Genomic DNA, 25649 nt, shown 5'->3' with positions numbered 1-25649 from the left:
TCGTTATCATCACTGTTAAAAATGGTTTACAGAGTAATATTTGTGATGGAAATTCATAATGGTTTCTTCTTGCGTTTGATATTAATAATATCAGATTTTTAGTACAGTACGAATTAATCATATGGAGAAATGATGTTACAAAATAGACATTATCAACCTTGCTAGACACACTCATTATTACAGACATTTATTGCTGCAGTGAAAAGGTTTTATATTACAAAAGTTATTAACCAACAATAATTGATATTTTCTTATCTTTAAAAGCAAAGATGGTATGAATATGACATTCAAGCCCATGTTATTTTCCATTTTATGCATACACTACATATATGTGAGTCATTCTGTGAACCAATGGACTTTCTTGAAGGATCCTTTTAAAAAATTAAAAAATGGGAAAAAAACTGATTACATTTCATTGTTCTGCATTTGTTATCAGTGGTGACCAAAAAAAGACGTATGAGGCTCCGCCATCTGTCAAGACTTCCTGTTACCCAGTCAGATAGCTCCTCCTGGGAGCTGTGGAGTCATGTAGTCGCTGAATACAGTTAGTTGACAAATGATCAAATTTAAAATCTAAAAAAAAAAGACTAAAAACCCCAAACCCCCACAGCAGGAAGCCTGACAAGCTGGCCTCATTCCCTCACATCACTCTTGCTCTGGCCCGAATGTTGACATCATCAATTGTGTTCTAAATTTTTGGAAAAACTGCCTTTCTCTGCGATGATATGAAGCTGGAGCTATTGAAGGATCTTCTGTACAAAGAATCTTACAAAAACATCCTTTTTTCTTACCTTATAATAGCATTAGTATCAGTAAAAGAAGAAACTTACAAAAATACAGTGCATCTCCATTTCGTTCCAACAGGTGGCGCTGACATTGGCAATACACGTTGTACTTAAGTAAAGAATCTTACTCGTAGCCAATCTTATGGACAAACCTTCTTCCAGTAACTCTAAATTGGGAGAACCCCAGGTAACATTTACTTTTGTTTCTCATCAACCTGCCTTTCACTGCCTGGATTTCACATTCACACACTTTCTGACACTTTCTAACTCCTTTTTCTTGCTCTGGGACAGCCAAAGCATCATTTTATGGGGCAGATTAGAAGGAAATGTGAGTGAGTCTTGTTGTTGTGCTTATCTATAATTTGTATATCACAGTCTGCTTCCATATTAGATGTGTCAGCGTAAACGTGTATTTGAATTGTTTTTCAATGACCTCCTCGATGCCTCTGACAGTGTTCTACACAGGTTAAATTCGGGTCATCTACCAGGGGAGGTCCTTGTGGTTAAAGGCACAGCAATGGCGTGAGATTTGGTTGTGCAACAGCTAGGGAAAGCATACACCAGAAGACATGGAAATAGAAAGAATGTGGGACTGACAGCAGGCTGAAATAATGTGGATAGATTAGTTGCATAGGAAATAGATTAAACAAAATCCATCTTGGCTGAACTGGGTGTCGGATTTTTTTTGCAGACATGACAGGAGGGTGCTTGATCAGTACTTTGGTTCAGTAGGATACCCTCAAGATTCAAATTTCTCATCAGGAATGACCGTGTTAAAAGGGCGGTCCCAAAATGCTGTGCTGATTCCAAAACCTAGAAACAGAAAATTGGATTAGAACAGTGGTTCTCAAACTTCAAGTATCACCCAAAGAATTCTCACTTAACTCTCCAAACGCTACCATCATCCTTTAATCAAAATTGTTCTAGAAAAAAATCTTCCAAATGGTCGCTGAAAATGTTAATACTTAAATTTAGGACAATAATTGTAGCTTACATGAAAGTAGAGGAAATGGAAAAAAAAATCAAATGATTCAACATGTATTAACTGTGAAAATCAAATTAGTAATTTTAAAGATGACATATTGTTGCATTGAACTTAAAAATAGTCAACTCTAACCAGACAGTAAATTTTGGCAGGGCCACTAGAGGGAGCCCGCATTCCATATTTAAGGCAATTGGAGAATGAGTAAAAGCAAAAGAAGAAGCCAGTGATTGTTAAGTGTTGTGACTCTCACCTGCTCTTTGGTGCTCAAAGTGGTGTTTGACGTGGTAGGCTTTCAAGCTGTACATGTAGGATCCTTTTTTCGGTGCCCCATAGTGAAGGTAATAGTGGATCATATCGTACACCACATAGCCGCACAGCCCTCCGACGAACATGGACAAGCTGACCATTTCCGGCAGCAGACAATTGAGGATGGCGTAGAAAGTCCCAACCACAAAAGAAGCCAATCCGGGTGGGAAGACAAGCCGGGAGCCGTCGAATGGAGACTAGAGAGACAGAGAGCACATGATTAAAGATGTAGATTACAGTGGTACCTCAACATACGAGCTCAATTCGTTCCGGGACTGAGCTCTTATGTCAATCTTCTCGTAACTTGAGCGAACATTTCCCATTGAAATCAACTAAAAACAAATGAATTCGTTCCAACCCTCTGAAAAACATCAAAAACAGGATACTGGATTGGAAAAAAATTTTTTTATTTCTTCTAATTCGCCATCTATTGACAAAGTAACAAATAACGAGTGGTTTAATCGTACTAAAATGTGTTTAATAGAACAAAAATTAGACGCGAGGGTTCACAGAGGGACTTAGAAGAAGGCGGGGGAGGCGTTTCTCGGTACTCAGACGTTTAGTCGCCGGACATTTGGTCGCCCGGACGTATGGTCGCCCGGATGTTTGGTCGCCCGGACGTTTGGTCACCGGGCGTTTGGTTACCGGACGTTTGGTGATCGGACGTTTGGTCACCGGACGTTTGGTCACGGGACGTTTGGTCCCCGTTGGTCCCCGGTTTTTTTTGTCACCAGTCAAATGGTGACAGAGAGTAAGTACGGGTAAGAGTTTAAAATCTAAATATCTACTGTTGATTCAGGAGAGAGAGAGGTTAATATCCAAGTACTATTCAATATCTAAATACTGTTGAAACCAGCTCTCAAAATTATATTCACAAGAGTTTAATATCTGAATATCTACTGTTGATTCATGACAGAGAGAGGTTTCAGTATCATCATTTTACTGCTATTACAGTCCCCATCTTTTCTCTGGACTTTTCCAAACCATCAAAGTCTGCTAAACCTGATACTTTACTTCAGCTGTTCCTACCAACCTGCAAATGGTTCTTCACCTGCATTCCATATTTTCAATCAGCTCGCACTGTTGACCTTGTGTACCTGAAGTCCTTTAGTTTCTTTCAATTTACTTCTTGTAACTTCATTACTCTTGTCTTCTATTTTACTCCTGCTCACCTTTATTTCTCTCTTTTCTAGAGAAGACCACTTCTCTAAGTTCTCCTCTACCTGCTCCCCGATCTCATCAATAAAATATAATGAATAGAAATATTCCCATCAAAATGTCCATGTTGATGTTTAAATAATTACTTTAATTTATTGTACCATTTGTTCCCTACACACCAGTACGTAGTCATTCATAAACCATTCATAAACCGTATTGTGAGATTGTAATACTTGGCGAAATATTGTGATATCGCAAATTTATGCCCAGATTTCAAAGGGTTTTGATGCTGTAGTTTGTTTGTACCTTGTGATGCTGTCCATGCAGAAGAAAGTGTAGCGTGATGAGGTAGTAATTATGAGCTGGCGGTTTCATGTGAAAGACAAAGCGATGGATGCAGTACTCGAGGAAGGACCACAAGAGCCAGCCCATCATGAAGAACAGTGGGAAACTGTACTTATGGACCATGAAAGAGAAATCTATGGAAACACACAAATACACCAAAAAAAAAATAATAATGGAGGCGGGCAGTATGAAATAGGATATCATGCTAATATTTGTTTGTCGCATTTGTGAATTGCGAATGCACTGCTGTAAATTACCTGAGGTGATCGCTATTCTAGTGGTGCCCCTTGCCAGGGTGCTGTAGCAAGACCAACTGAAATAAAACACAAGAGGAAGCCACACCACTGGCACCCAATACCTGTAAAATTACAATGAAACCAAAAATTATGTAAATGTCCTGCATATCACCAGTTATAGTAATGGAGAATATTGTCATTTGCAATTGCTGGTTGCCAATGGGAATGAGAATTTGCTAATTGCATTTATAGTATAATATGAAATCTTTAAATTGATAATATCCAAAGTATCATTAACCCTGACACTTTTTGGGAAGCTTTTTTTTGCCATTTTGTCATTGAGTTTGATTTATGTAGTTAAGGAACAATACATAATAATGAACATGTTCATGTTAATGACATTAACATGAACATTCATTCATTCATTTTCTGAACCGCTTTATGGCCAATAGGGTCCTGGTTGGATGATGATGCCTATCCCAGCTGACTTCGGGTCAGAGGCGGGGGACACCCTGAATCTGTGGCCAGCCAATCACAGTGCATGAAGAGACTGACAACCATTGACACTCACACCTCAAAACAATATAAAGTGTCCGATAAGCCTACCATGCATGTTTTTGGAATGTAGGAGGAAACCTGAGTACCCAAAGAAAAGCAATTTTGCATGTTCTCTGCGGGCTTGCGTGGCTTTTCTCCGGGTACTCCGGTTTCCTCCCACATTCCAAAGACTTGCATGGTAGGCTGATTGGACACTCTAAATTGCTCCTAGGTATGAGTGTGAGCGTGAATGGTTGTTTGTCTCCTTGTGCCTGCGATTGGCTGGCCACCAATTCAGGGTGTCCACCCACCTCTGGCTGCGATAGGCTCCAGCACCCCCTTGACCCTGGTGAGGATAAAGCGGTCCAGAAAAAATGAGATAAATGATAAAATATTACCAATCACTGTCCACTGAGTTAATTAACCCTTCATTTGTGTAGTGTTAATCACTATGAATATATTTTTCCACACGATTTGAAGGATAAATGTCCCCCAATTGTGGGATGACCTTAATCCACCTACTACGAAGACCCGAATAATCATATGCCTACGATTATTTTTTCAACTCAAATTTTCGCATGCCTACGATTCTTATTCGGGTGCCTACGATTATTAATTTTTGCCTCAATTAAGTCTGTGCAGCAGCAACATTCTTCTATGTCATTAACTTTCTACGTGTAAAGCACACGTGCTGTTTTTACTAACGTACTAGTACTAGTAAGAACGTGCAATTGCCACTGGTAGAGTTGCAATATACATAATTACAATGTAATGGTAGGCCTAATATATACGAGAGCTACGTTATACGCAATTCATTGCAGCAATTATTTGCAGCAATTATTTGCAACTGTAATACAACTTTGCAACACGATTATCCGTCACTAATTATCTCGTGCCTACTAATATTCATTATTTTTGGAATTTTCCACTGCCAACTATTATTCCGGTGCCTACTATTAATAATTCATTTGGAATTTTCCACTCCCTACTATTATTCAAGTGCCTACTATTATTCGGGTCTTCATAGTATGGAGTTAAACAATAATTTAGCTCCTGTATATATCCATCCAGCAGTTAAGAATTCTTATTATAAAAGAATCTCACCAGGAGGTTTTGGTGCTTGCCTCAAGGAAAGGGTTCCCAAACAGTCGGATAGGCTTGTCGACTGGTTGATGAACCCAAGCATCGTATTTCTCTCCTAAATGGCCCACTTGCCACGCCAAGGGCTTCCTCCAGTCCACCAAATCCTGACGGGAACAAAGACAAGAGGGAATTATTTCATTTGGTCCACCAGCAGGTAGAACCAGAATATTAGCAGAGGGTTCCTCCTGTGTTTGTGATGGGCCAAGAGGGCGTTGAAACTGGTTTTGACTTGCCCCTGGCAACTATCATTTTTATTCAAATGTGTTATTCAACCAATTGTTACATGGGGAGACGTCAGATAATTCCACAAAATGTAATTTTCTCTTCTGCAACGCCAACTGTTGTCTCATTTTAGCAGATTGAGTAACAGGTGCACACACTAACACTACTGATGACTGATTGGGGAATGGAAGGCAAGATGTTTGGCAGATCTAAAAGTATGTGGGTCATTGAGAAAATAATGTCATATTCACTTTTTTACATTTATACATAACCCAAGTGGACTGATGGACTACATCTTAGATTTGTATATAGTATATCACATGCAGGACATGACCACGTTACTCCGCTTACCGTAGTTTCTGCACTATAATGTCCACCGGAGTATAAGGTGCACATTCAATGAATCGCCTTTCTTAAAATGTGTTTCATATGTAAGACCCACCGGATTATAAAAGGCAGAAGTTGTAGTGGTGCAAGTAGTAGGGGATTGGGATATACATCTTCTAGATGAATCTGGATTAGTAGTAGTAGTAGTAGTATTAGTAGTTTTAGGGGGCGTGTTATACAACCACTTGACGGAGCTGTAGTAGTAGTAATAGGAGATTGTGTTATACATCCACTAGATGAAACTGTAGTAGTATTAATAGGTGGAACGTCATTTATCCACCAGATGGAGTTGCAGTAGTAGTAGTAGTAGTAGTAGTGGTCAGGGGCTGCGTTTTACATAAACTAAATGGTGCTGAGCTAAAGGGAATTTCCTAGAATGATTAACTAATATCGATCCATGTATAAGGCGCACGGATGGCTTTTGAGAAAATTTTCATATTTTAGTTTGGCCTAATAGTGCGGAAAATACAAAATATAAAAATTTTAAATCCAAATCCATGGATAAAAATGTCACAATAATAGATCGACCTGCATATCTCAGAATACAAGAAAGGTAGTTTAAGCTATTGCCAAAAAATGCATGCTAAATAACCTGACAATCTGGTTTTCTTTACGTCACGCAGGAAATGTGAGTGGTTTAAAAGAGTTGAGCGGTGGCTTTTGTAAGAGTGGAAGTAGGATGTTTTTTATTAGGTTTTTGAAAGGTTAGTATTCAATTAAACCACTCACATGCTAGATGAGCATGAGGCGGGAATGTTGTCCCGAAACTTAAGGTATAGAAAGAAGTTGGCTGTCAATGAAATAACGTTGCAACGTCTAACATAACCATCTGAAAAGATGCACATTTTTAATAGAAATTTCAAAGAATTTCCTTTCAATTCAGGGCTTTATTTAGGAAAGAAAGGAAATACTTTTAATATGATGCATTGCCCATTGTCCCACAGTGTGACTATACGTACTCCCAACTATTTCAGATACCACTAGTAAATATTTATACTGAAATGAACAGAAATGCCCGCCCTTTGTTTTTGTTCAGTAGAACAAAGATAACTTTGGTGGTTCTCATGTCTAATATTGACAATATCACAAGACAAAATGAAAAAGCCAGGTTTGAAGAGTATAAAGTATAATGTCTGCATGAAATAAAAAGCTAATTTTATTTTAAAAAGACACTTGCCAACTATTAATTTGATAATTGTTGATGAAACAATGATACTAAATAAGAGGGTCATCATTTGCTTGTTATAAAAAATTTTTTAAAAATATGTATAGTATTTTCCGGAATATAAATCTCACTTGTTTAGTAGTTTGGTTGGGCCTGCGACTAATAAAGTGCATATACTAATAAAGACACCTGCCAACTATTAATTTGATAATTGTTGATGAAACAATGATACTAAATAAGAGGGTCATTATTTGCTTGTTATAAAAAAAATAAAAAAAATATGTATAGTATTTTCCGGAATATAAATCGCATTTGTTTAGTAGTTTGGTTGGGCCTGCGATTAATAAAGTGCATCTTTTATATGTTTATTATTTTTTTTGTCTCTCATCACTGACAGCCTGTTTTTCAAGATAGAATTATCTCGAAAAACAGTTACGTTAATGGATGCCTGTTTTGCCCTTTTCTTCTGTATTTTATTATTGTTACTTTAATTTACATTTGTTCTTAGATTCGCATTAAAATTGCCTTCACAAAAATATGTCTTATATTTTCTTGCTTCCACTTCCAATATAATTTGGAAAATATGGTGTATATATTTTATTGAATGTGACCCTGTTCATGTATATTGTACCAAGAGGTATTGCAAACAAACAAAAAAACCTTGATATGGGATTAAATCCGCAAATATTGGTCATCCCGGATAATTTAAGACTCAAATTGGTTACACAAAACTAATCATTTTGTTTCAGTGATTTAGCAGGTACAATATCAGGGATAAACTTTGAAGTTTAAAAATATCATCTGCGTTAGCTACATGGATAAATTCCCAAAAAAGGACCGTAGCCTTGGAAATTATCTCTTTTTATAGACTGAAAAATTTGGGGTCGTCTTATTTTCGGGTTATAGACATCATACTCATCCAACGCTAGATGGCGCTATATATTTTCAACGCGAATGCTGAACATAACTCCCTAGGCCAGAGCAAAAATAAAGATAAAAAGAGCAGCAGCATGAAGAAGAAAAATAAAAAATAGTGGTAAGAAAGAAAAATAAGAGGTAAATAAGAGAAGAGATAAATGGAGAAACTGACTGCATGACATTTGCGTTAGTATCCAACTATTACTTGTGGAAGTGAATGTACTCTTTCGCTTTGAATATTAAAGCACAAATTGAATATTCAATAATTTCACATATAAATTGCTGCGGAGTATAAATCACAACATTGGCCAAACTATGATAGACTCGTATGGTCCAAAATATACAGTACTTGATATTGGTTTCTTAACGTGCCTTAAGATTATTCATTTTTTCCATTCACCTTCTGTACCACGCATCCTTGCCAATAAGTCGTAGGGCACACAGAGTGAGACAGGTGACCTATTGCATACACAATCATACTGCCACCAATGGGAATCGAACCTACGTCTGCCCGCACCCTACACCAGGGGTGTCCAAACTATTTCACAAAGGGCCACCGAGGGTGCGGTTTTTCATTCCAAACCATCAATAGGACACCTTTTCACCAATCTGGGGTCCTACAAGTGCAATCAGTGGATTGCAGTCAGGTGCTTCTTGTTTTCTGCAGAAATCTCATTGGTCAGTTTCTGTGCTGGATCCGTTGGAACAAAAACCTGCACCCATAGCGCCCCTCGAGGACCGGTTTGGCCACCCCTGCCCTACACCATCAGGTGGTCTATTCCTTTTTTATGTCAAGTAATATTTGTTTTGGCTTAATGAATGTTGGGAAACACTGAGGTAAAGAGAAACATTCTCACAAACTCCAAAGAGTACAAAAGGGAAAAAGACAGGGTGAGTGACCTGATGACCATTTACCCATTTGCAACTTGAGCACATTCAATAGCCATTCACTAGCCACTTACTTTATACAACCTCATGCAATCCACTGCCTTTCATTCTTTCAGTTATATATATATACATATATTACATACAAATGATAAATAATCATAAACAAAAAGTAGTTTTCATACATTTTCAAGGTCCACAGAACTGCAGAGATTGTATGGAGCCTTTTGGTGGTCAAGTTTCTCTGATGCTACACCATTTTCTGTCTTTTCTTTTGTCTCTTCACTGATGTTCCTCCTTTCTCTCAGATTCTGTAAAAAATAAAGACAAATAGCACACCATGATTAACAAAAATAAAAAAGAAATCCATAGGTCAAATGCAGTCAAAAATACATCTTCTGCATCGAGTGATGGCAAAGAGTATGGCCAAAGGACGCAGTGACAATTCATATTCTCATCAGTGAATTATGATGCCGGTAAATACTGTCCACCAATCCTGTTTTCACTCTTCACTCTCTTGTTTTATGTACAGTAATCCCTCGAATATCGCGGATAATGTAGACTCGACATGGCCGCAATAATCGAAAAACTGCAAACTAAGATCTATTACTAAATACCATACGACATGTTTTCGTGCTTATCCAAAAATACAAGTACACAAATGCAATTACTGCTTGGGAGTTTCAGCGTGAATGTTTAATTTTTTATTTGAACTTTTTTGTAATACTTAATATTAAAAAAAAAGCAATGGACTGAAGCCGTGAAGTGGTGAAGGATCACAGTTTACTAAAATCCGGTGATGATATGTACAATCATGAAGGATTGCAGCACAATACAGACATGGAATCTCTTTGCCAATCATCTTAAAGCCTGGCTGCTGGATAAACAAAATTGTGATCACAACACTGCCTAAACCTGTGCTACTTGTGTATATTCTCATCGTTTCTATACTACTTTCCAGTCTTTTGTCTTTGACCCCCATACAACAGGCACGTTAATACTCGGAAGAGTCACCAGAAGGTAGCTTGTGATGGTCAAGTGTTCATATGACAGGTGTCAACATACACAAAAGTTAGGCATTCAGGCAGGAATACAATTAATGAATATTTTCAATATTTTCCCCATGTGTTCTGCTCGCAATGATTTTCACAGTATCGGATTTGTAGGGGATTTCCGAACAAAGGTTGTTGCGGTGCGGTACTTCTGACTTTCCATTTCCTGTTGCACTATTGTAGGTAGCACACAATATATGAAAAACAAGCTAAAACTTCCTTGAAGCTCTGATTAAGTACAGAAGAAACAGATGGGAGAAAAAAAGTAATTTCTTATTAAAATGACGTACTATTCTGCAGAAGGCTAAAAATCCCCATACGGCACTGAAAGATCGGGTTTTGGGGGGTTTTGAAAAGTTTTTTTCTACAGTTTTGGATTTAAATACAACTTAATGCATTTCCCACACTCTACAAAAATCTGTAAATTATTTGATTTCATCATCCACTAAATAAAATGTCGGTAGTTTTAGTAGAAGTATTTTTACGAGACCCTTGTCAGGATAAGCGGTTCAGAGAATGAATAAATAAAACATAACTGAAAAAAAATGAATTAATGAAAATGATCAAAATGTCCAGTGCCCTTTTTGAGGAACCCTATTTGCTTTCTGTTGCATGTTTCAAGTAAAACACTACAGTGTTAAAGTGTGTGTGTGCGTTTCTGTGTGTGTGTGTGTGTGTGTGTGTGTGTGTGTGTGTGTGTGTGTGTGTGTGTGTTAGAGCAAGTACAATGCACTGACAATGTGATTCAGTTTTCTGGGTGGAGGTAAATTATTCTAATCTTCTGTATCAAGTCTGCAATTATACATTTTTACTAATTATATATCAGTTCAAAGGAATACAGCATGTGGGTAATATTCAGAATAATATAATCATTGCTAATTTATCTACTTCATGTTTCCACTTGAATAAAAATAGATTTTTTTTATTCATTTTGGACTGCTCTTTGTTTTTTTATCTTAGTTATCTACTGACTGGTTTGATTTATCGCAGTACTATATGCACAAACTCCTACTTGACTGAATTGCTTCTGTTCATGTCTGCATAATGCCTGATAAGCATGCCTTTCTGTGGTTTAAGAAAATCCCTACAATATCAATACAAACAGCATTCCTTCAGCAAAGCACACTCAGATTAAGTTTCCGGATAATTCAAAATGTGAACTTAAACTTAAGCATCACTCCTTCTCTCTTTATCCAAAATATGTCAAAACTTTCAGACCAACTCATTGTTTGAAACCAAGAGTTAGTTCGTGCCAAAACATCTAACCACTAGCACGAAGGGCCACAACACATTTTCACTTTCATTTCGCTTTTGCGCAACTTCCTTTCTGGTTGCCTTGCTTTGAGTGAGGCATTCATAGAAATCTGAAAAAGCAGTAAATAAAAAACTGAACCCTTTCCAGTACACAAGCAAACTGATTCGTTACACTATGAAATGGCTGCTTTACCAATACTGAAATTAAATGTGGTAAATTGATGTGAATATTTTACATTTGAAATAAACTAGCATAGGCCGTCGTCATTTATCTTCATCAAAAATCCTGCCTGATGAAAATACAACTGAGAAAGCTCCCTCCGCCAATTGTTTTTGGGTTTCCTCTGCTTTGTAAAATGGTACAATTCACCATCTTGTCGGTATGAATGGGCTGGTTGACATGGTGTTATGGTGTTATGGTGTTTCGTCTTGGTCACCTTGCTGTTTCTTGCATGTCAGCTTTTTATGCACATATAAGCCATACCCTCGATTCAGACATCATTTTATTGTCCGATAAATGCGGCTTATATGTGAGTAAATGCGGTAATATTAGAAAATGCACCACTAGAATTTCATGCATTTCAGCAATTGTACAGTGGTGTTTGTTTATATATTCCTCCTATTGCTTCTGAGCTCAGATATCAAATCTATCAAGAGGTTGTATGAATTAATACAACAATTTTAAAAGGTTGCTTTAAACAATATTCTAATGAAAGTTTTGCAGCCAAGTATTAGTCATTGGGCAAACAGATGGGGGGAGTTGAGTAAAGAATTGTTGGCATTCAAGGAGTGCTTGTCCACACTTAAATTTTGTAGCAAGAAAAAAAAAAACATATATACCCATTGTCATATTTAAAATGACACCAACCATCCTGATATACACCTCATGCAAAGTCTTATTTCTTAGTTATCAAAAGGTACAATGTTTCTTTCAGATTTTTTAACCTTGACTTCATTCCTGTGTGTGTGCTTTGTATGTGTATGTGTCAAGCTTGGTTAATAAATGACTAAGAAATTAATAAAGCAGAACGGCTTACTTCACAAAATACATTTGTTTTAGTGAAAAAGAATCACTGACTGAGTAATCTTGGATGATATTGTTACTGACGAGAACAAGGTTAAAGAGAGCGACCTATGCCGGGGGTTCAAGAAAGAAACAACACTGGTTTCTGTCTCAGAAGAAGGAGTACATATGTGAAAGAATGAAAAAGGAAACAATGGAGCTAGTTAGAAGAGTGTCGCGATGAAGCCCCGTACCATCACAACACTGACACTGCAGTTTAGCCACTGAGGGCAGAGGCGTAGGGATTTTTGATGCATGAATTTATTAAGGGGTAAAAGAAAATTAAACAATAGATCAAATACTGATTCAAAATATTCAAACCAGCACCATTATAGTACCGAACATTACATTACAACTATAGCACAAAGTACTACAGGTCGATAGACCATCACCTAAAACAAAACTGCAGTTTTAAATTGACAGCATTGGTAAATGTTTAATTAAAGTATTCTTGAATACACAATAGAAGTATATAGAGGCTCTTTAACCTAAAATATTATTACTGTTATTTATTAAATGTCAAATTTGTATTGTATTTATTCTAATGTCAGATTCAATTTACCAAAATGGCAAGCAGTAAGTGGGCCAAAATAAAAAAAAGACTATAATTTATTGTTTTATCCATTCCATGATTTAGGTTGGAAAAATATCTGCCTCCACAGTTCAACCACATATCAATTTTGGTGCTCCGAATACTTTTTTTAAACGGTCAAATGGCATGAAATGTTTAACTTCAAGTGATTCTCTACATATGTGCAAAAGTTATTATTATTATTTTTTTAAGCCTGGCAGGGTAAAAAGATAAATATAGCAAAGTGGCAGCACTAGCATGAAACTAAATGTATTTGATTCTCTTAAAATTCCATAAATAAAGTTAAACATAACTAAAAAATACAGTATATTGGAAATAATTAGGCAAATTTACTTCTGAACTTATCCCATCCAAACTGCACTACCAGTTGGCTTATTAATAAATGGGTTTCTTACTGTGCGGAAACTATGGGTATAATTAAAAAGCTAAATTGCTTAAATTGGTAAAAATTGTATTAGCTATGTGCCAGTCAAAACAATATGTAATTCCATCCATTGTTGGTAATTAAACTATGAAATATGTCTAATGTCATAAATACTGTAATTCTGGAACACCCCAGAAAACAGACTCTTGCTTTTATTTGTTTATTTATCGATTTATTTATTTTTACTTGATATCAATGTATAACATGTTGGATTAATTATTTCTATATGAAAATGTTCAAATGCTCTTAATCAGTCAAAAGTGCCTTGGCTTGAAACACTGCAATGAAAATGAGTCATGAATTGAAAAACAATAATAAGTTTTGCTTGGTGCTGGTATAACAGATAAGAAAACTCCCATGTAAAGAATGACATGCGTAGTTATGAGAGCAATGTCTCTGTTATTCAACAGCACATACACACCAACAATGAATGTCAAACATAAGCACGCCCTGGTTTTTAGAAACGTTGCGTCTTTACGCAATTAAGATGGGAGTGAGACAGCACTGTCAGAGAACATTGAATTTGGCTGAAAATTGACTTCAGGAATGCTCAAAAACACCTTCAAGTCAATGCCTATGGGAAACGTCACCATTATACCTTCATTTTGTATGGCCCACATAAGTAGTCTTTTGTCTTACAGTGTTTTTTTTGCTCAAATTCCCAAATATCTCATTGTCATCGCATTTATAAACTTTGAGATATGACAAGAATTTTTTTTTACCAATGACCTATTTTGGCTCGGTTAGTGTCAGTTTTGCAATTTACACATCCATATAAACATGCCAAAATAAGAGAGATATCATTTAAAATAAGGCCTTATAAAAAAATAAGGCCATATAAAAAATAAAATACCTTTCACCAATTAATAGGCATACATAAGCATTTAAAGTACAACAATTGAAGAATATTTTATCCTTCCATTATTTAATGTTGACATTTCACCATCTACGAGCCATAATATAATGAAAAGTGTTGGAGTAATTGTGAACACTTAACATTTATGCTGTTCTTAAACCACACGTACACAAAGTAGTGATTAGCTTAGAATGACTCTGTCTAGTTCGTTTTTTGGGGTTTGGAGCCTTCCTGCATTCTATGTTAATGTTAGTTTATCATTACATTCCTAGTAAATGGAAACCGTTGAACAAACAATATTGCCACAATGTCTCAGGAACACTCCGTGATACTAGTTGAAACAGTTAATAAATATAGTTCCCACGAATGAGTGTGAAAATTCTAGCATGAAAGCATACAAATGGTACCCCTCACTTCTCATCTCATCTCATTTTCTGAACCGCTTTATCCTCATTAGGGTCGCGGGGGCTGCTGGAGCCTATCCCAGCTGACTCTGGGCCAGAGGCAGTGGACACCCTGAATCGGAGGCCAGCCAATAGCAAAGCACAAGGAGACATACGACCATTCACGCTCAGACTCACACCTAGGGGCAATTTAGACTGTCCAATCAGTCTACTACGCATGTTTTTTGAATGTGGGAGGAAACCAGAGTCCCCGAGGAAAACCCACGCAGGCACGGGGAGAACATGCAAACTCCACACAGGTGGACCAACTTGGATTTGAACCCAGGTCCCCCACTGTGAGGCCAACGCCCTAACCACTCACATTGCCGGGCCGCCCCCTCTCACTTCTTTGGGTCCAATTTCATGTATGGTGAAATGACATAAATTGTAGATGTTTATCTGAGGAGTTGACATTTCAATTAAATTTTGGAAATACAATGGAGGTTATGTCCTCCAAGCCAAAAAGGACATTTTGTGTGCAAAGTTGAAATGGCTCCAGTTATGGTGGTGTGGCAGGGTTTTTGTTCCAACCGATCCAGCCCAAAAGTTTAACCAATAACGTTTCTATTGCAACAGTAAGCAACTGACTCCAATTCACTGATTCCACTTCTAAGATACTAGATTGGTAAAAATGTATCCTCTTAATGGATTGGAACTAAAACCTGCAGCCACCGTGTCCCTTTGTGAAATATTTTGCATGTGTTATACCCAATCTAACTGGAACAAATGTGAATGCAGAAACCATTAATGCTGAAAGGTGCATACCGCCTTCCGAGCAACACGTTTTGCCATCGAAACAATGTCCTTTTCAGGGAAATCTTTGCTTACTTCAGCAAGACATTATGGAACCACATTCTGTGTGGCTTTATATTAAAACAGAGTGAGTTGGCTTGCCAGCACTCGAGTCCAATTGAGAATGTGTGGTGCATTACGACACGTATAGTTCAGCAACCAAGACTCTTGAGCAACTAATGTGGTACGTACATTGAAAATAATTCTGCTAGCAAAGCTCCAATAATTACCTTCCTTAATTCCCAAATGCTGATTCACTAGTGTTAAACTTGCAAACAGGCCCAGATCTTCACTGTTTTGGAAACATTTCCCAGGCATCAATATCCAAATGAGTGGCTATTTGCATTTTTTTTAAAAGCCCTCCATGTATATCCAGTTTTATATATATATATATATATATATATATATATATATATATATATATATATATATATATATATATATATATATATATATATATATATATATATATATATATATATATATATATATATATATATATATATATATATATATATATATATATATATATATATATATATATATATATATATATATATATATATATATATATATATATATATATATATATATATATATATATATATATATATATATATATATATATATATATATATATATATATATATATATATATATATATATATATATATATATATATATATATATATATATATATATATATATATATATATATATATATATATATATATATATATATATATATATATATATATATATATATATATATATATATATATATATATATATATATATATATATATATATATATATATATATATATATATATATATATATATATATATATATATATATATATATATATATATATATATATATATATATATATATATATATATATATATATATATATATATATATATATATATATATATATATATATATATATATATATATATATATATATATATATATATATATATATATATATATATATATATATATATATATATATATATATATATATATATATATATATATATATATATATATATATATATATATATATATATATATATATATATATATATATATATATATATATATATATATATATATATATATATATATATATATATATATATATATATATATATATATATATATATATATATATATATATATATATATATATATATATATATATATATATATATATATATATAAAAAATCCCATACAAAAGTTGTTATATTGCATCCACAATTCGAAATGATCAAAAACGTAGACAATACGGGAAAAGTTGACAGGTATGGAATTAACACAAGTCATAATATTTGAAAAGGCTGGTATGCACAGGTTAGCATGTCAGCCTCACAGCTCTGGGGTCCTGGGTTCAAATCCAGGTTCCCAGGCCTAGGTGAGTTTTCTACAGGTATTCCAGTATCCTCCCACAAAGACATGCAGGGTAGGCCAATTGGACACTATAAAATGCCCCGGAGTATGGTTGTGGGTGAGAATGGTTGTCCGTCTGCTTGTGCCCTGCGATCGGCTGCCCACCGATTCAGGGTGTCCCCCAGAGTCAGCTGGAATAGGCTCTAGCACCCCCTACGACCCTAATGAGGATAAAGGGGTTCCGAAAATGAATGGATGAATGTTAGCCACATTTCAGAGAAAAAGCTGGACCCCAGGGTCAAAACGGCAAAGAACCTCTAGTGCGATCAGACCAAGATACGTGTTCTATTGTCCTCCACATATCCTCCATTACACAGATAACTTCAACTGATAGGTGTATGTCTCACCTCCATCTTTCTGGGGAGCTCCAATTAATCTGATGAGCCATCTTTTGGTTTCAGGTCGGACATTCTCACCAAGTTTTATTAGGACCAGAGGTTCAATCTGGTCAGAGACACAGCAAGGACAGGTGACTTTTGTCCATCCTGGCCCCGTCGTCGCAGTTCCGGGAGCAGTGTCAATTGGTGGCTTCTCTCGGTGCTTCTCGACGATACTTCCACCGCCCTCATCGGATTCTTCCTTACTCATGCTGGCACTGAAAGAAAATGTTTGTGTAAAATAACAACAACAACAAAAGATTTTGTCATTTCCTTTTTTTTTTTTTTTAGAACTATAGTGGCCCGAAAATGGTTTGCAGGTCACTGCGTACTTGAATGCGAGACCAATGGGAGCATAAGGAAACATACAAATGTTTGAGGAACTTAGTTATGCTAAAATTTTCTCATCTTGCTGTAGTCACTTTTTTGACCAACTTTCCAAGAGTGAAAAATAGCCATGTTTTCATGTTTTTAAGTTCTCATTGATTTATTTTTAATGCATTCATGATTGAGCAAAAAAAAAAACTAATTTTAATTGAGGATGCTGGTTTCAATTCCATCTTAATCAGCCTGTTGTTCTCTATTTTACTTTTATTTTAAATTGCCTTTCAAGATGACAAAAAAATGTGACTTCTCCGATGTTTTATACGTTTTTCCTTCTTAATTATGGATTTTTTGGCTGGTGCGTCTTATAGTCCAGAAAATACAGTAATAACCCGTCATTTTGGAGGGATTTTTCAGTAAACCAACACTTCCGTTTGTTAAATTTCATATATTGACAAAAAATATCAATTTTGTTTGTTAAAAAAATGACTTAAGTAGTTATTTTAAGGTCACATTAGGTTAATGCCAACTTATTTGAATTTGAGCAACTAACTATTTGAGTTCCAGTTTAACTTGTTACCTACTTCAATATTGGACTTTTTTTGTTGTACTTGTATCGTCTGGTATTTTAATTTTCATTTGTTCATTTATCTTCCGTTATGCGTAACCTCACAAGGGTTGCGGGGGTGCTGGAGCTGACTTGGGGTCAGAGGCGGGGGACACCCGGGATTTGTTGCCAGACAATCCCAGTGCTTAAGGAGACGACCAAACCAAACATGCTCACACAAACCAGAGCACCAATAGAAAACCCACAGAGTCACAGGAGGAACATGCAAACTCAACACAGAAAGGCCTCAGCCTGGGATTGAACCCTTAATCTCAGAACTGTGATCCGTACTGACCACCCGCCGTATCACTGGTAGTTTAATTGAACAAAGTAAATTACATTTTAACTTTTGAAACAATGTTTTGACTTTGTTTAGTTAAAAGGTGTTGAACATCTCTGTGTAAATATATTTTAATCTATGTTCGACTCTTGAATGAAAATGCTGCTTCAGAAACTTTTTAAAGAAAATGTCATTTCAATTTCTGTAACTTTTCTATTAGTTTTTTCATGACTGTACTAACCATGGGATTGTGCAAATATGTGACTGTCTTGGTATTTATAGTCCTGTGACCAACCAATGAATGTCTATTGTTGTACATTTGTCCTCATGATTGAGCAAAATTGAAGAATTTACATGATCATTTAGAATCTCCTAACATTATTCATTTATTAATTTTCCGATTGGCTTATCCTCACAAGGGTCGCGGGGGTGCTGGAGCCTAACCCAGCTAACAGTGTGCACCAGGCAAGGGACACCCTGAACCAGTGGTCAGCCAATCGCAGGGCACAAAAAAACGGACAACCATTCACACTCGCACCTAGGGGCAATTATGAGTCTTAAACCAGCCTACCATGCATGTTTTTGGGATGTAGTGTAAACCACAGTACCTGGAGAAACCCCACACAAGCCCAGGGGAGAACATTCAAACTCCACACAGGAAAGTCCAGACCTGTGATCAAACCCTCAACCCCAGAACTGTGAGGCTGACATGCTAAAAAAAAAATTGTCCACCTCTTGACATTAACATTTTCAAACAAGTAATACCTCATTCCTCCAATAAGTTAGAGCAAAATCTGTTATTTTTATTCAGATCATATGTAACTCATGAAAAAATTACAATCTAAAGAAAAATGACCCACAGCCTCAACTTTTGCTCCAATTTAAATGATTCCGTAACTTCTTCCCAGTCTTAAAGACAGAACGTTTTTAAATTTGACCTGACTTTATAAGTTATTTTGGGGTGTTGTGATTTGCGTTTTTGTAAAACTACTAAAAAAATGTAAGAATTGTAGTTTAACTTACAATAGGTAATAACTACCAATATTTTCCTCTAAGGTTTGTCCTAACGGAGAAGATCACACCCTACACTGGAAACAGCCAGTTAAAAAGCACTCTTGACCAAATGTGACTTCTACAAGTATCTAACAAGCAAGTTTTGGAAATGTATTAGAAAACTAGCATAAGCAGGAAAAGCCAATGCAAGTGTTTAGAACAGTATACATATCGTTTACATCAGCAGATTTACATTAAAATCAATGTAAGACAAAGCATCAATTGACCAAGACATGCATTGTAGAGAATACTGATGAATATAAACATTAGGATCAAAATTGCCATAATTTCAAGATGTTACTGAATTCAAAAACTATATAATCATGCTATTGTTTGCAGTTCCACCTCTACTGTTTATGACATAATGATAAGCTTCGGTACTTCTAAGAAACGGCAAATATTCACCCGAGCTCTCAGTGTGATGCAGTTCAGAAGTATTACACTGCCATAATGATAATAAATACAAATATTTGGATTAAATCTATAACTATCTCAGTATATAGTAGCTCTATACAGTAGCTCTTCTTATGCGTATATAGAAATTACCTAATATTGTTTCCTCAGTGTATTACATGATCATAACACAACTTGAAGAGTTTATTGTGAAGTTAATTGTGCAGCACTATGAAAGAAGCTCTTTGGCAAGACACGGTGGTGCTGCAATGACAGACTGAGTGGAAAAAAAGCCAATCCGAGCGGGTTACGGTAGCAATGATTCGTAGGATAGGAAAGTGACAAAGAGGGATGAATTAGGAAATACAACACCTTGGAGGGGCTGAATGACGAGTGTCTGGTCTCCAGTTCTTCAAAAGGCCTCAGCAAGCCCACCACCACACCCCCCTGTAGCAAAACATGAAGAAGGCTTCATATATTCAGCTTTGTGGAATACACAGCAGAAATAACACAATGTGACTGTGCACTCACTCGCTCAGTACGCAGAGTTCTAGCAGCTTTCTGGCTGTGTGAGTGAGTGAGTGCATGTATGGTAGGAATTCAGAGGAACTTCCCCTGAATGCAGGGTGTGGAGGCTTGTTTGGGTTCCTGCCAGGCTCCTCCCTCAGACAGGCCTGCTCACCACTACTGCGACTGTTGTTAAATCTCTGGGTCCTACTGCTCTACAGTCTTGAGTCTGATTGGGTAGCATCACACTGTCAATCTGTCTCTTTCCCTCTCCTCTATTTATTTCAAGGTGGGGGGGAGGGAGGGGGGTCCAAACTGCTCCATTTCGCAAAACTTTGACCCATACTACCAGCTGATGAGGCGACTGGATCTTTAACTATATTCTGTTAAATAATAAAATGTAGAGTAGGCTCAAATGTTCATCAAAGTCATTTACACAGAAAAATAATACAAATATTCATAAGGTTAAAAAAAGAAGAATTGTAATATTATAAGAAAAACACCACTCCTTCCACAAAAGTAGTGTAGACTCAAATGGTCATCAAAAGTGAGACACGGATTATGATTCTAAAGTTGTAAGATTTGAAAATGGATGGCGTCAGCTTCATGGTCCTGGGGTCGAGGGTTGAATCCCAAGTCAGTCCTCAAGTTGTCATTTTTTTTAAATACAAAGTCTAAGCTTTACATAGAAAAATAATAAAATAAGGTTAAAAAAGGAAAACTAATGAGAAAAACACCACTTCTCCCACAAAATTAGAGTAGGCTTAAATGTTCACCAAAAGTGAGACAGACGATTACACAAAAGTTGTAAAATAAAGTTGTCATTTTTTTAACTGGAGCGTCTAAGATTTACATATAAAAATCATAAAATAATTCATAAGAATTAAAAAGGAAGAATTGTAATATAAGAAAATTACCACTCCCACAAAAGTAGAGTAGGCTCAAATGTTCATCTAAAGCACACGTGTCAAAGCGGCGGCCCGGGGGCCAAATCTGGCCTACCGCATCATTTTGTGTGGCCCGGGAAAGTAAATTATGAGTGCCGATTTTCTGTTTTAGGATCAAATTAAAATGAAGAGTATAGATGTATATTACATATCCTGATTTCCCCCTTTTAAATCGATAATTGTATTTTTTTTTTAAATCAATTTTTTCTGTGTTTTTTGTTCAAAAATCATTTTGTAAAATCTAAAAATAGATTTAAAAAAAAAGCATTGTTTTGGATACGTGAAAGGGGTTTTAATCCAGAGTCTGACACCTTTGATCTAAAGTCAGAAGACAGATTTTGATTGTAAAAGTGTAAAATTTCCAATTATCATTTTTTAACACTAACATTTAAGATTTACATAGGAAAAACAATACAATTATTAATAAGGTTCAAAAAAGAAGAATTGTAATCTTATAAGAAAAATACTACTCCTTCCACATTTACCTGGGATAAAAGAGAAAAATGTTAATTAAGTACAGCTATAATAATATTTCTCATACAAAAACATTTGAAGGTCATAAGGATATACCCTATTTTCTGGAATATAAATCACATTTTTTTTTCCAGTTTGACAGGTATGCAATTTATAATCAGTTCATGACACTTTTTCCACATTCTGACCAACAACAGCTGGTTATGTTTTATTTTATAGTCAATGGCTATACAAAAAATGTTAATGTTACATTTTCATATATCTATTTAGTCTGTTGTTCCCTATTTTACCATTAATTTATTGTGTAATGTCTGTTTTTGATTTCTGATAAATTGAAGAACTGCCCCCCAAAAATGCTATTTATACTCCAGTGTCATGTAGTTGTTTTTTTTTCACTTCTACCAGTTGATCGTCATCGTATTTTTGGTATATCAGATAGCAGTAAGATTGTTTTTTTTAAAGTTTTTTTTTTATTTCTCATTTTAACCGTGAGATCACAATGTGCCCAATACTCACATGACAGGACATACGATACTTTGATTTTATTTATCCATTTCTTTAACATTGATATAGAATTCTGCACCAAATCCACTGACTGGCTTTTTTGTTTGTTTGTTTGTTTTTTTCTGTTTCAACGGTGATAAGGGTTTTTCCTCATAATCTTTTTTTTTTTTTTTAAATAATGGAAATATGCAGGTTGTTTGTTTCCTTGTGCCCAGCGATTAGCTGGCCACTAATTTAGGCTTTCCCTTGCCTCTGGCCCGAAGTCAGCTGGGATATGCTCCAGCACCCCCCGCGACCTAGTGCGGGTAAAGCGGTTCAGAAAATGAGATGAGATCTAAATATGCATTAAAATAGATGAATTAAATATAATCTTCCTCACATCAGGCCATTGATAGAATAATAGAATATATACGTACATTAGTTGGATGGCGTCAGCCTCACGGTCCTGGGGTTGAGGGTTGAATCCCATGTCAGACCTTAATGTGTTGAGTTTGCTTGTTCTCCTCATGCCTGCATGGGTTTTCTCCAACTAGTCCAGCTTCCTCCCACATTGCAAAACATGCAGGATGTTAAACTGGTTGAGCATTCTAAATTGCGCCTGGGTATGAGTGGGAGTGAGAATGGTTGTGCATCTCCTTGCGCCTCCGATTGTCTGGCCACCAATTCAGAGTGTCCCCAGTTTGGTGTCATGTTTATTGTCAGCTGCGTCAAAGTTTAACTCAAGATGCAGGGAAAAAAAGTTGGCTAAATTGCTGGTGCAAAACTCAGGCTTTTTAATCACAAAAAAAATGGGGAATACAAAGTGACAAAATAAAAAAATATAGACAGAAAGAAAAAAAAAACATATGACTAACTGGAATGGACACACAAGGTAGCGGTAGCAATACTCCAACACCAAATGCCACCAAACACTCTCCTTATATACACACAAAAGGCTAATCAAATAAACTCAACACAGCTGGCTATGAGAGGCGGGGAGTAAACACACACATACACACACATACACCAAAATTCCAACAAATTGTGAACACCTGGTTGGCCAAACTTAGCTGGCTCCAGCATCCTCTGCAATGCTTGTGAATGAATGAATGAACAATTAATATATCAATAGAAAATAGTAACATCTCAAGTGTAGATATTTACAAATACATTTGAATGTGTAACAAATGTGTGACAATATGAATGTTTAGCATAATTTTCTAAATATTTAGGCTACTATTCTGCCAAAAATCAACCTGACCAGACATTCTCATGTTGATTAAATAAAGATGTATAAGTATTTTATTGCCTCAGGTGGGCATTGCATTAGCATAGCATCGATCAGTACACTCATCATCATCATTATCATCACTGTTAAAAATGGTTTACAGAGTAATATTTGTGATGGAAATTCATAATGGTTTCTTCTTGCGTTTGATATTAATAATATCAGATTTTTAGTACAGTACGAATTAATCATATGGAGAAATGATGTTACAAAATAGACATTATCAACCTTGCTAGACACACTCATTATTACAGACATTTATTGCTGCAGTGAAAAGGTTTTATATTACAAAAGTTATTAACCAACAATAATTGATATTTTCTTATCTTTAAAAGCAAAGATGGTATGAATATGACGTTCAAGCCCATGTTATTTTCCATGTTATGCATACACTACATATATGTAAGTCATTCTTTGAACCAATGGACTTTCTTGTAGGATCCATTAAAAAAATGGAAAAAAACGGATTACATTTTAATGGATTGATCTGCATTTGTTATTAGTGGTGACCAAAAAAAGACGTATGAGGCTCCGCCATTTGTCAAGACTTCCTGTTACCCAGTCAGATGGCTCCTCCTGGGAGCTGTGGTCGCTGAATACAGTTAGTTGACAAATGACCAAATTCAAAATCTAAAAAAAATAAGACTAAAATCCCCAACCCCCACAGCAGGAAGCCTGACAAGCTGGCCTCATTCCCTCACATCACTCTTGCTCTGGCCCGAATGTTGACATCATCAATTGTGTTCTAAATTTTTGGAAAAACTGCCTTTCTATGCGATGATATGAAGCTGGAGCTATTGAAGGATCTTCTGTACAAAGAATCTTACAAAAACATCATTTTTTTCTTACGTTATAATAGCATTAGTATCAGTAAAAGAAGAAACTTACAAAAATACAGTGCATCTCCATTTCGTTCCAACAGGTGGCGCTGACATTGGCAATACACGTTGTACTTAAGTAAAGAATCTTACTCGTAGCCAATCTTATGGACAAACCTTCTTCCAGTAACTCAAAATTGGGAGAACCCCAGGTAACATTTACTTTTGTTTCTCATCATCCTGCCTTTCACTGCCTGGATTTCACATTCACACACTTTCTGACACTTTCTAACTCATTTTTCTTGCTCTGGGACAGCCAAAGCATCATTTTATGTGGCAGATTAGAAGGAAATGTGAGTGAGTCTTGTTGTTGTGCTTATCTATAATTTGTATATCACAGTCTGCTTCCATATTAGATGTGTCAGCGTAAACGTGTATTTGAATTGTTTTTCAATGACCTCCTCGATGCCTCTGACAGTGTTCTACACAGGTTAAATTCGGGTCATCTACCAGGGGAGGTCGTTGTGGTTAAAGGCACAGCAATGGCGTGAGATTTGGTTGTGCAACAGCTAGGGAAAGCATACACCAGAAGACATGGAAATAGAAAGAATGTGGGACTGACAGCAGGCTGAAATAATGTGGATAGATTAGTTGCATAGGAAATAGATTAAAAAAAATCCATCTTGGCTGAACTGGGTGTCGGATTTTTTTTGCAGACATGACAGGAGGGTGCTTGATCAGTACTTTGGTTCAGTAGGATACCCTCAAGATTCAAATTTCTCATCAGGAATGACCGTGTTAAAAGGGCGGTCCCAAAATGCTGTGCTGATTCCAAAACCTAGAGACAGAAAATTGGATTAGAACAGTGGTTCTCAAACTTCAAGTATCACCCAAAGAATTCTCACTTAACTCTCCAAACGCTACCATCATCCTTAAATCAAAATTGTTCTAAAAAAAATCTTCCAAATGGTTGCTGAAAATGTTAATACTTAAATTTAAGACAATAATTGTAGCTTACATGAAAGTAGAGGAAATGAAAAAAATTCAAATGATTCAACATGTATTAACTATGAAAATTAAATTAGTAATTTTAA

The 25649-nt window shown here is 35.9% G+C and overlaps 2 protein-coding genes across 2 annotated transcripts in view; both read right to left on the bottom strand.

Annotated features, from left to right (window-relative positions):
- Window positions 1–171: 171 nt before the first annotated feature.
- LOC144210866 (fatty acid 2-hydroxylase-like) lies at window positions 172–20713 on the bottom strand. The gene is made up of 9 exons (XM_077737811.1): window positions 20570–20713; window positions 20411–20485; window positions 17352–17599; window positions 9258–9383; window positions 5457–5599; window positions 3837–3937; window positions 3541–3713; window positions 2021–2273; window positions 172–1598 (listed from the first exon to the last, which is right to left on the bottom strand). Exons 3-9 carry the CDS (start codon window positions 17355–17357, stop codon window positions 1525–1527), a joined length of 876 nt encoding a protein of 291 aa, XP_077593937.1. The 5' UTR covers window positions 17358–17599; window positions 20411–20485; window positions 20570–20713; the 3' UTR covers window positions 172–1524.
- Window positions 20714–23724: 3011 nt separating this feature from the next.
- Window positions 23725–25649, bottom strand: part of LOC144193310 (fatty acid 2-hydroxylase-like) — a 28662-nt gene continuing 26737 nt past the window's right edge. The window contains exon 7 of the mRNA XM_077712135.1: window positions 23725–25393. Coding sequence (XP_077568261.1) covers window positions 25320–25393 — 74 coding nt within the window. The 3' untranslated portion in view covers window positions 23725–25319. The remainder of the gene's footprint in view (window positions 25394–25649) is intronic.

Source organism: Stigmatopora nigra, chromosome 2, assembly GCF_051989575.1.
Source record: "Stigmatopora nigra isolate UIUO_SnigA chromosome 2, RoL_Snig_1.1, whole genome shotgun sequence".
Taxonomy (NCBI): domain Eukaryota; kingdom Metazoa; phylum Chordata; class Actinopteri; order Syngnathiformes; family Syngnathidae; genus Stigmatopora; species Stigmatopora nigra.
Note: the sequence above shows the minus strand (reverse complement) of the source record. Positions and strands in the feature narration are given on the sequence as shown.